This window comes from Apodemus sylvaticus, chromosome 10 (genome assembly GCF_947179515.1).
Source record: "Apodemus sylvaticus chromosome 10, mApoSyl1.1, whole genome shotgun sequence".
Lineage (NCBI taxonomy): Eukaryota > Metazoa > Chordata > Mammalia > Rodentia > Muridae > Apodemus > Apodemus sylvaticus.
Window position 1 is genome coordinate 7,509,501 of NC_067481.1, and position 12,394 is coordinate 7,521,894.

The 12,394-nt window shown below is 45.7% G+C and overlaps 1 protein-coding gene across 1 annotated transcript; it reads left to right on the forward strand.

Moving 5' to 3' along the window:
• The first annotated feature begins 578 nt into the window (after positions 1-578).
• LOC127694040 (CMRF35-like molecule 3) lies at positions 579-9,206 on the forward strand. The gene is made up of 4 exons (XM_052195422.1): positions 579-750; positions 2,975-3,313; positions 4,380-4,494; positions 6,693-9,206. The coding sequence occupies exons 1-4, from the start codon at positions 711-713 to the stop codon at positions 6,883-6,885; spliced, it is 687 nt and encodes a 228-aa protein (XP_052051382.1). The 5' UTR covers positions 579-710; the 3' UTR covers positions 6,886-9,206.
• The last annotated feature ends 3,188 nt before the right edge of the window (positions 9,207-12,394 follow it).

Here is a 12,394-nt window from a genome sequence, read left to right on the forward strand (position 1 = left end):
CAGCACTTTGATGTTGGAAAAAGGAAAATAAGAAGTTCAAGGCCAGCTTGGGCTACATGAGACCTCACCTTAAACCCACGCTCTCCCTGTTTCTCTGAGGCAGTGCCTGTGGTCCTAGAAGCCATTGTGTGGCAGATGCCCCTGGCCAGAGAAATCCCTGCTCTGAAGTTCATAGCTAGAGAAATCCCTGCTGCCCCAGGCTGAGCCTTCAGCAACACCCCCTGACTCCCAGGGCTTAGCCTCGGCTACTGCCATGGGCTTAGCCTGAGCTGCCTTGTGCTCCCTTTCGACTGCGGCCACCCTGCCTTTGGTTGTTCTCCTCTCCCATGATCCCCTGCAACTCAGTTACCTCCCAGGTGAGAGGTTTGCTGTATTCGATCATTTGTCTCTGTCTCTGCCGACCTGTCTGTCTCCTTGTGATCCTGCATCTCTCCTTGTGATCCCCATCTGTCCTTAAAGTTCACGTCTCACATTGCATCTATTCAGTACAGGAAGTTCTCTGTTCACATGGCTGTCCCTCTCATGCTGTGACTTGGTCTCCTCAAAGACTGACATCATCTTTTTTCCAGTATGCAAAATTTAGAAGCTTTGTCGAGGAAGTTACTGGGAGACATGAGCGAGAGAGACCGAAAGAAAACTTGAGCTGAGCTTCAAGTCCTCTCAGGGTGCTGGCATCTGTCACCACCAAGGACAGGAGAGGAGACAAGACCATGTGGCAGTTCTCTGCTCTGCTCTTCCTCTTCCTCCCAGGTAAGCAGCAGGGGCTTTAGACACTTCATGTCAGTGGGGAGGGCAACACTGACAGTCTGCCCTGGGTTAGGGAAAACCAGGTGATTCCTTCACCAGCTGCTTACTCCCAAAATAAAAGGCAAGATTTTGGCATCTGATGGATTCTGTAGGCATTGCAGAGAAACCAAAACCAAAACCAATTTAAAAATAAAAAAACAAAAACAAAAAAACAAACCTTCCAGAGTACCTTTCTCAACTCGAGTTGCTCCACATAAGATGACGAGTGAGCGGATGAACTAATTCTTTAAAAATGTAGTTTTAGTTTTCTGTTTTTCACACTCAGCCTAGGATGCCCCTGAACTTGTGATCCTCTGGACTCCACCCTCTGAGTGTTGGGATTTCTAGCATGTAGCTCTATTTTGTTACATTTTGAGTTTTAACTGACACAGTGATTAATGTTTACAGGGTCTGTGTGTGGTGATGATTGCCTTTAAGGCCAGCACTCATAAGCAGAGGAGGGTGGACCTCTGTGAGTTCAAGGCCAGCCTAGTCCACATTTTGAGACTCTATTTTAAAAGAATAAAATCTGATGGAGTACAATATCGCTTTTGCACATGTTTGTACAGGATGTAACTATCAGATCACGGTAGCTGGGCTTCCATTGAAGCCATTTGTCATTTCTTTGAAACCTCTGTGAGGAATTTCGAAATATTCAGTTGTCAGCCATATTTTCCATCCGTCCCATACAACTCTAAAAGTTGTCATTCTCATCAAATGGCAGACGCCCCTGTGACCTAACAACTCCCCCTCTATGCCATAAGCACTCTCCTGTCTTCTCTAATACCTTTCCCAGGCTGACAACCACTATTCTGTTCTCTACTTCTTTGAGGTTAACTTTTGTTCTTTTAAGAAAAAAAATGTGTCTTTGTGGAGTATATAAGTGTAAACATTTGTGTTTAAGTGTGTGTGTGAGTGTGTGTGCACATACGTGTACATGTGCTCAGGTATACACATGGGTGCACACACACATGTGGAAGCCACAGGTTGACACTGGGTTCCTTTCTCTATCACTCTCTACCATGTTTGTTTAGACATGGTCTCCCCCTGTGCCTGGAGTTCACAGATTCAGTCTATCTGAGCAGTGATCTCCAGGATTGCCCTGTCTCTGAGGATACAGACACCATCCCTCCCCACCTCACCTGGCTTCCCTCCTGACAGACTCATAGCCTGAAAGATTCTCTCCCACACTTCAGGCTGTCTCTCCATGCTTTTTGTTGAGTCCTTTTAGTTTAAAATAATTTCAATCAGCAATTTTGGTTTTCTTACCTATGGTACTAGGACATACTTTGTTGGTGGTGGTGTTGATACCAATATCCTAAAGCGCTACTTTTATAAATTTTCTTTCTTGTTTTAAAGAGTTAACACACACATACACACACACACACACACACACACACACAGAGAGAGAGAGAGAGAGAGAGAGAGAGAGAGATACATATATATTTACTGTAGCTCTCTTCAGACCAACAAAAGTAGGCATCACATCCTACTACTGATGATGTTTGGATGCTGGGAATTGAACTCAGGACCTCAGGAAGAATAGTCAATGCCTTTAAACACTGAGCCATCTCTCCAGATCCTCCTTTATCACTAAGCTGGTATTTGACAGTTGTTGCTTGTGCATACTGTGCAAGCACCTTACCAATGATGCTGCATCCTCAGTCCTTACCAGGAGCTCTGGGACTCAGATTACATGGATCTGAAGGACAGCAAAGGATCTGTGTGCTGTGGGCTCTGCACCACGCAGAATTCAGATTGGTTGGTGTCATTTTGGCCAGCCTCCAAGGCATCCATCCTAGAAAGTTCTGGAACTACCATAAGTGGCTTCTGTGTGGCCAAGGGATGCGACTTCTTCAGATGAAACTACTGAGGGTCATGGGTATGGAAATGAAGATAGGATCATGTCCAGTGGACACAGCCTTCTGACACTTCCTCTACTCCAGCCATGACTGGTCATGGTCCCCATTTTATCCTCTGAGAGCTATAACTAGGCTCTTCAGACTTTTTCTTTTCTTTTCCTTATTTTTTCTTTTGAGGCTTCAACCAATAGGATAACGATGCTGATCTGTCTTGGGAACAGGGAAGCCCTTCACTGGTTGTTATTCAGATCATGAACTCTACTTGGCACAGTAGAGTTCTGCCCTTGGAGGAGGAGATCAGTGGTGCATGCATTTGTGTTTTCCAGGTGGCTCTACTGCTCAGAAGGTCACAGGTCCAGCAGAGGTGAGAGGTCAGGAGCAGGGCTCCTTGACAGTGCAGTGCAGATATAACTCAGGCTGGAAGGATTACCGGAAGTACTGGTGCCGAGGAGCTTATCGGAAATCATGTGAGATTCTTGTTGAAACCAATGCATCAGAGCAGATGGTGAAGAAGAACCGTGTGTCCATCAGGGACAACCAGACACACTTCATCTTCACGGTGACCATGGAGGATCTGAGGATGAGCGATGCTGGCATTTACCAGTGTGGAATTACAAAAGCTGGATATGATCCCAGGTTTAAAGTTTATGTGAACATTGACCCAGGTATGAAAAAAATCTAGAAAACCCTGGTTAGGCTGCAGTGTGATCAGAGACCCTTGTAAAAGCCTTAATAGAAAAGATAAAGTGAGTCTACTCTCTTTGTCCTGTTTTCTCCTCAGAGGGTGAAGTGGGAAAGCCTTGTCTCCTTGTATGTGTGTCTTAGATATTCTCAGTCCTACAGATCTGGGTATTGAACTTAGAATCTAGTATGTGCCAGACAAGTGCTCTACCACAGAGATAACCTCCCATGCTGAGACACCCTTCGCCTTTAATATAAAATAAAGGAAGCTACAGAACCTTTAATTCTGGACAAGATTAAGTAATAAGGATCAGAATTTTGCCTTGCTTTAAACAACGACAACAAAGAAAATAGACAAAGTTGAAGCTTGAGGGATGACTCAGTGATTAAGAGTTCTGGCTGCTCTTCCTGAGGACTGGATTTCTGTCCCAGCATCTAAATGCTAGCTTGCAATCTTCTGTAACTCCAGTTCAATGGAATCTGAGGCCCTCTTCTGGTCTCCATGGCCACTGCAAGTACATGGTGCACATAGAAACAAGAGAAAACCCATAGACATATGTAAAAATGTTTTTCTAAAAATAATTTTAGAATAGATGGCCTATGCAAAACTGAAGTGTTTCTGCATATTGCACACCAGGCAGTAATGAACACTCTCTTAAGGAAGCAAATTTTAACAGGGATCTGTTTCTTTTCTCTACACATCATCTTTCCTTAGAAAAGAATTAACAGGTTAGGCATGGTGGTGCACACCTTTAATCCCAGCACTAGGGAGGCAGAGGTAGGCAGATCTTTGAATTTGAGTCCAGCTTTTTCTACAGAGTGAATCCCAAATGATCCAGGGCTACACAGAGAAACCCCGTCTCAATCAATCAATCAATCAATCAATCAATTAAATAAGTAAATAAGTAAAGTGAGTGAGTGAGTAAGTAAGTAAGTTCCGGATGGTGACTGGGAATTGAGTGCCTTAATTCCTAGTGGAAAGAACATAAGGCCATACCCAGAGCTAGACTATCTACAGGAAGACTAAACCATGGTCTCTTGAATCTTCAGCTCCAGAACATTCAACTACAATAATGACCGCCATAGCCACAGTTCTGACATCCACACCACCAACTACAGAGAACACTGGCAAGGAACAAGTGACTCAGAGCAGCCCCCACGTCAGGTAAGCAGAGCTTCACCCTGGCAGCTCCTTCCCACTGGACTGGCCCTGTGGCCTATTCCATGGAAGGGCCTCCAGATAGAAAACAAAATGTCCAGGAATCCTGGGATTCAGGAAAACCAATCATTTCTTGCCTAAGTATGCCCCAAGTGTTACTTAACCTGGATACATTCATTCATCTGAATACCACATTGGTCTGTCCATCTTGTATTTTATTTGCTAACCTCAGTAACTATCTTGTAGAAACACTTGGTCTGGTGGGTCCTCCTGTCACAGCTTGAGGTGGGGGCCCCAATCCTTTCACCTTTTAGTATACCAAGGCTCCCCCTTCTAAGCCTCATCTGCAGGATGGTAACATGCTCACTTGAGTGTCAAGAGTGACTGAGCACATTTTGTGTCTCCCCTGTGTGTCCCCCAGAGGGCAGGACAGAGGGCCATGTTTGGGTCTCCACTGAGTTAGAAGAGATTCCTGTCCCATCAGCTTCTGGTTCTAGCCTATAATGAAATCTCTTTGCTCCTATCCAATTCTTCTGAGATACACTGTTAGGGGGCGTGATCTCCACAGTGCAGAGGAGATTCTGGGGACTGTGGTGTGTCTGGGTGATGCTTGTCACTCATGAAGGTGTGGAGAGGAATTCCCCGCACTGTAGAGCTACCTTGGCATAATTTCATCACAGCATGTTGGGGTCAAGTCTCCTGGCCAAGGACACAGATAAAACACAAGCTAAGCTAAGGCATAGAACACCTCACTAGCTTTCCCTGAAAATTGACCCTCAGGTCTCATCAAGTTCCCTGTCCTTTCTACTGTGTTCTTTCTGCTCCCTACATCTTAAGTTAGACAAACATGTCTCAAAGTATCCCAACTCATAGGTTCTCTCAAGGATTTTGTTTTCTTTCTCTGGGAGTGCTTTGGTTGTGTTGTTATTGTTTGTTTTGTAAGTGGATGGAATGTTAGTTATCAAGTGTAGTGGCAGTTCCTGGTTGTCAACTTGACTATATCTGGAATGAACTAGAATCCAGAATTGGAATGCTCATCTGTGATCATGATCTTGAGGCTAGGAGATACAAGTTTCTGACCTGGATCTTGGCATGGAGACCTTGAGTCATTGTGACTATGAATCCCAGAAGATTAAGACAGGGAGATCTCTGAGTTCAAAGCATCTGGGACAAAGTAAATCCCAGATCCAGGCATGGTGGCACATGCCTTTAATCTGGGCCACACCTTCTGCTGGAGACCTACATAAGGACATTGAAAGAAAGAGGATTCACTTTCTTTTCTTTGCCTCTTTGCCTTGTGGGACTGAGAAACTGCTAGATTCTTGGACTTACATTCACAGTTGCTGCTGACCATTGTTGGGGAGTTGGACTACAGACACAAAGTCATCAACAAATTCCCTAACTATATAGAGACTACCCATAAGTCCTGTGACTCTAGACAACCCTGATTAATACATGAATTGACAGATGGTACAGGTTCCAGAAATGTAGAGAGTCCAAGAAAGTGTGAATCATGGACAGAGCTCAGTCTTCAGAAGCATTTCAGAACATTGGATGGCATGGTCAGCCAAGCAGCAGCAGCTCTTGTATTCCAAAAGCATATTTGAGCTAAGCTGTGACCCATAGAGTATCTACAGTTGTAGATGTTTTCACAAACTGAGGATGGCTTCCTGTTGGGTCAAAGGAGAAACCATGGATGGTACAAGGAGAGAGATGGAGACCTGGGCAGGGAATAGAGGATGACAGGGAGGTGGGGAATAGGGCTTGATACTGTTGAGGGCCTCATGGTCCCACGGGGTATAATGAAGGGACACAAAGAACTGCAACACCAGTGTCCATCCACTGACAGAGTGGAAGCAGCCACCAACCATTTCTAGATGTAGTGTGCCCCAAGCCTCCTAACACACAGGTGCTGATGAGGGAGGGAGGGTCATCCTGGTGAAGAATGTAGCAGAGGCCAAAGGTCAAAGACCAGGGAGCAGTGAAGCCTTCAGACTTGCAGAGGGATATCTGGTAAACCTTCCCCAAGCGAGGGCTTATCTATCCAGCAGGCAGCATGACCAGCCATGCACTTGCAGGGAGGCCACCCTGTAGCATCCCACGCTTGTCCTTCTCTGGCCCTTGGAGGCTAGGATATGGGCACCAGGAAGGCTGAGCCCGTATGTCAGGTGGTGACTTCCTCCTGCCTCCTATGTTTCCTGCAGGTCCCTGCTGAGCAGCATCTACTTCCTGCTGATGACCTTTGTGGAGTTACCCCTGCTCCTGAGCATGCTCAGTGCTGTCCTCTGGGTGAACAGGCCTCAGAGATGCTATGGGAGAGGTGAAGTTGGCCTGGTGAAGACCCGTGGCTCTGATGGCCAGGACAGAGAGAAAGACTTCCCAGGAGACGGAAAATAATCTCTCTCTCTCTCTCTCCCCCTCATGTGTGTGTCTGTGTCTCTGTGTGTGTGTGTCTGTGTGTGTCTGTGTCTCTGTGTGTAAATGGTATGGACAAACCACTACAAATGTGTTTGCACACAGACAATGACACAAGTGTAGAAATCAGAGAACAATTTTATTAAATCAATCCTCTCTTTCCACCATTACTTGGGTTCCAGGGGAAGAAAGGAAGGTGCTAGGCTTCTGTCTACTAAAGGAGTCATGTCCCTAGTGACTTATCCTTTTAGATCTTCCCTCTACCTTTTGTTAAGTTCTTCAGCTTCTTCCCAATTTTGAGCCTTAAGATAAAGTGGTTCATGGCTCAGAAAGATGCCAGCTGAACAGTTGGTGCCAAGTGTAGGGGGAGGGAGGAAGGAAGCCGAGATTCTGCAGCTGACTGGGTCCCGAGCATCACCAGATCCCTGAGACTGCAGCCATGAAACTCCCAGGTGACCATGCATGAGATTATTTTTTGTAATATATATATATATATATATATATATATATATATATATATATATATATATATATATATATATATATATATATAAAGGGTCCTTAACTGCTGAACCTTGTCTCCAGTGCCTGGTATGTGGTTTCCAAAAAGATTTATTATTATCATCATTACCATAATGTTAAAGTTCTGTGTACCTATATGTGGGTTTGTCCATGAAAGTGCAGGTCTCCATGGTATCCAACCAAGGGTGACAATTCCAGTTTGTGAGCCACCTGGGATGGATGCTAAGAACTGAACTCAAGTCCTCTGCAAGAATAGATCCCATTCTCTTTTTTTTCCTATAATTTTTATTTACATATTTTATGTGTCTGGGTCTTTCATCTGCATGCATGTCTGTGTAGCATGTGCATTCCTAGTGCCCCAAAGAGGTAAGAGGAAGGCATCAGCTTCCCTGGCACTAGAGCTAAGACAGCTGTGAGATCCTATGTGGGTGCAGGGAATTGAACCCAGGGCTTCTGGAAGAACAACCACTGAACAACAGAGACAGCTCTCCAGCCCCTGGAATGGTTTTGATGGAGCAGATACTCTCCATCATATATCTAAATTGATCACACAAGTTGATAATGAAAGAGGCTTGATGAACAGATTAGCCATTCTCTCCAAGCCCACGCAGAATTATGTGAAGACCCTAAACTTCCGTCCTCTGCCTCACCACTGGGGTGTCAGAATACCTCTGACATGCCACTCAGGGGATGTGAAATGCAAGGGTGTTAGGCTGGGTTTCTTCCTCACTGTTGGGGTGCTGGCCACCAACACCATGCTCAGAGAAGGTGAAATGAAGTCTAGGATAGGGGACCCAACCCATTTCTCTAGGTGAGAAACAACAGGGGCAGAGACAGATGCTGTCATTTTCAAACTCCTGTGCACCCAGACATCACTGGGAAACAAAGAAGGAGTTGAGAACAGGGGCTCCCATACATCTGTGTACCCCAGATGCTGCTGGCGACCAACAGGATTTGGGAATGCAAGTCTGGGCACCTTGTGCTGAGCCTGGGACTTGGTGGGTTGGGATTTGCTTAGCTCTGAGTAAGTGCCATGAGTATGGAGGGGCTTCTACAAGAGCTTTGGTGAGGCTCTGTGTGATGAAGGAGCCCCCTCTACCCCCCCCAGACAAAGGAGATGGTCTTTGCTCATACAAACTATGTTATTCATGGAGGATGAGGATGCATCTGTCCTACCTAGGGTGAACCAGAGATTAAATACCTTCTGCAGGAGGGGATGCCCAGGAAGGGAAACTCATTGATTAAACACTCTGGGCCTACTAGATATCTCATTATCATGGAGACTCCAGGTTTTTAGGCTATGTGACTGGTTGTTATGGTCCTGTTAGTAGGATGTTGTGGTCACATGGTCCAGGACAGGAAACTAGTTGGGAGCTAGTCCAAACTCCTGCTGTTCTCAATGATGAGATTTATCAGGGTTTTGAACTTGCTACAACCTTACAAGGTCTTCTGTCTGGTTGCAGTGTCCACTGCCCCACACTGTCTCAAAAAAACTAAAACCAAAATTAAATAAAAAAAACTATATAATGAGAAGTTGGTGCTTATATTTTCAAGGCTAAACATACTGAGCAGTAAAGAGGATCATGGGAGAAGGAACCAGGATACAGAACGAAGCAGGGTTGTGAGGTAGAGAGTCTGTGTCGTTCTCAAACAGGGAGAAGTCAACCCTGCTTCAGTCAAGGGACAAGACAAGCTGGAATGTCTGTCTGGTCCATCTACCAGTCTTTCTGTCTGTCCTAGTCTGTTCTTTGTTGCTGCGATAAAGTACTGACCAAAACCAACTTGCTAAGAGGAAAGTTACTACTTGACTGATGCTTCCATGGCACAGTCCATTTTGAAGGCAGTGTTCAGGAGCTCAGCAGGAACCTGGGGGCAGGAACTGAAGCAGAGGCCACGGAGGGCGCTGCTCACTGGCTTGCTCAGCCTGCCTTCTTAGACAACCCAGGACCACAAGCCCAGCGATGACATCACATCCATTCATCAATTAAGAATCAAAAAATGTCCTTACATACATGCCCATCATGCCCATCTGATGGGAGAAATTGCTCAATAAAAGTTAATTCTTCCAGGGTTCTCTAATTTGCATCAAGTTGGCAGAAATTACCAGGACACACTCACCTGATTACCTATCAGGACACTGATAACCTGTTTTTCTGTTTATTATTTTTCTTTTTCTCTATTTCTTTTTTAAATTTATTTTGTGGGTTTTTGTTTTTGTTATTTATTTTGTTTCATTTTTTTAAAGACAGGGTATCTTTGTATATCCTTGACTGTCATGGTATTTGCTCTGTAGACCAGGCTGGCCTCAAACTCACAGAGATCCCCCTGCCTCTGCCTCTTCAGTGTTGGGATTAGAAGCATACCCCAGTTTTCCTTCCTCTTTCCAGAGACAGAGTGTCAGTGGTTCTTTTCTCATTACTGTGAGAAATCATGAGACAAAGGCATCTTAAGGTGGGAAAGGTTTATTTGGCTCACAGTTTGAAGGCATTCAGCCCACCATGATGGAAAGGCAGGGTGGTGGGTGTGCGGAGGATGCTCACATGGTGTCCACAAGTAGGAAGCAGAACGGGATGAACGTGGTGTTCCCTTCCTTCCTCCCTTCCCTCTGTTAATCCAGTCTGCCATCCAGCCCAGAGGAGGCCTCTAGTTCTGTCACTGCCTCCTCTCCCTAAGAGGGACCTACCTCCATCCTGCTCCTTGGAGAGGCCCTGATCACAACAGAAGACCCTGAATAGACAAACAGAGGTGCCACTGATCCAGAGAAGCCCTAGTAGGCACCTCCCAGATGCATCTGTACCAGGGAGTTGCAGTGATCAGCACTTGGTGTGTGTGCAAGCTTCCTCCTCTGGTGTCTGAAGGTTGTTCCTCCTTTTGGATTTCTTGCTTCTCACTGCAGGGTGGGGCTTGGCATGAGAAGATGATTGTCTTCTCACTTTCCTCTTTCCCCATAGCAAATGCTTGTGTTTCTCTGGCTCTGATTGTTTCTATGGCCTGACATGTGTGGATGAGTGTGAATCGGCCCCATGCCTGGGAAAGGGCTTGCTGTCAACTTCCGACCTCTCTCTGACTCCTCCCGTAATGACCATCTTAGATGTGCAGGCGAAGTCAGCTCTTGGACGTTCACAGAACAGGAAGCCAGCAGAAGCCTGGAACCCTGACTTTGTGGAGTATGACCTTCACCAGACATTTGCTGGACACAAAAATAAGCTGCTAATTTTTGCAGTCTCTGAAGCATGCTGTCAAATGTATAGTCTCATTTACTAAAGCTGTCCTGAAAAAGGCACTAAGAACACACAAAATGCCATCCCTGATTTTAAGAGAATTGTGGGTTAGCATGCACATACCACTCTGCTTCCAGTTTTGTTCCACTGCTCACTCTGGAGGAGAGGAACAGGTCCACCAAGCTCCCTTCCAGAGCATCAGGATAAACCCCTGCTTTGCCCAGCTCCAAGTCCTGATTTCCTGTGTCTCCTTCCAGGCAGCCACAGTCTCAGCATGGATCCAAGGATCCGGGTCAGCTCTCATGCTTGGTTAACGCCTTATCATATTGCAAACTGAGCAGCGGCCAGAAAGAAGCTCAGGGTCAAGTTACACCCTCATGGCCTCCTTCTTCGGCTTCTTCCCCCAGACACTCTCTCCTTGTTAACACTCTCATCATTCTTAAAACTGAAGAATGCAGAAGAGTCTGGTGTGGTGGTCCTGACCTTGGAAGGGAAAGGCAGGAAGATCTCCCCAAGCCTGAGATCAGACAGGTTATACTTGAGGTGAGCTAAGGATACATAGCTAGGCTCAAGAAGACTAGGAAGAAGATGATAAAGAGGAAGGGACAAAAAGGAGGCAAGGGAAGAGGAAGAAGGGAAAGAGACCTAATATACTGGCTATTTTTATGTCAACTCGATACAAGTTGGAGTTATCCCAGAGAAAGGAGCTTCAGGTGAGGAAATGCCTCCATGAGATCCAGCTGTGGGGCATTTTCTCAATTAGTGCTCACCTTGTGGGTGGTGCCATCCCTGGGCTGGTAGTTTTGGGTTCTATAAGAAAGCAAGCTGAGCAAGCCAGGGAAAGCAAGCCAGTAAGAAACATCCCTCCATGGCCTCTGCATCAGCTCCTGCTTGAGTTCCAGTTCTGACTTCCTTTGATGATAAACGGCAATGTGGAAGTGTAAGGTGAATAAACCCTTTCTCCCCAACTTGCTTCTTGGTCATGATGATTGTGTAGGAATAGAAACCCTGACTAAGACAAATTGGTTCCAGCATAGTGGGGGAATTCCTGTGACAAGGTGACCATGTTTTGGGGAGGACTGTGGAAGGACTTTGGAATTTTGGGCTAGAAGATCCATTCGGCGTTAAGAGCTCTGTGGGATGTTGTGTAGGAGCTTGGAAGATAATGTTGTGAACAGTGCAGAAGACGGAGGCCTGCATTATGAAATTTCTGAAGGAAAATTAAAGACTGTTATCAGGGCTGTTGCTGTTTTGATTGTGAAGTCTCTGTGGTTTTGGTTAGCTGGGGCTGAGGAATTAGTTGTGATTAAGAAGATACCAGAAGTACTGAAGTGAAACCTTTGCATTACTGGGACTATTGATGCTGGTTAGCTGGAGCTAAGACATGAGCTGTGATTAAGAAAAGACCAGCATAATTGAGGTGAAATCTGGGAAGTGTTTTCTGAGAGCACAGAGGCTGTGTTCCAGAGATAGCCAAGGTTGTACCTTGTGCTGCAGCAGGACTTGGTAATGTGTAAGTCACCCAGAAGGTACTGGTTTTGAAGGCATGAAGGGGTCATGAAGAACAGCTGAGACATGGTACTGTGAGAGGCTGCGGAAGGAACATGGTGGGCGTGCAGCCTCAGTTGCAATTGATGGCTCAGGACTGAAGGGGTCATGCAAAGGAGTTGAGACTTGGCACCATGAAGAGAGCCTATGAAAAGCTATTGGTGAAGCCTATTTACAGTGGAAGACAGCAGTGTTTTGGA

Bases quoted from the DNA above. Each gene is read 5' to 3' on its own strand.
- LOC127694040 (XM_052195422.1), top strand. From the start codon at position 711: ATGTGGCAGTTCTCTGCTCTGCTCTTCCTCTTCCTCCCAG. The intron at 3,314-4,379 runs GTATGAAAAAAA...TTGAATCTTCAG, and splicing joins TTATGTGAACATTGACCCAG to CTCCAGAACATTCAACTACA. The intron at 4,495-6,692 runs GTAAGCAGAGCT...TGTTTCCTGCAG, and splicing joins CAGAGCAGCCCCCACGTCAG to GTCCCTGCTGAGCAGCATCT.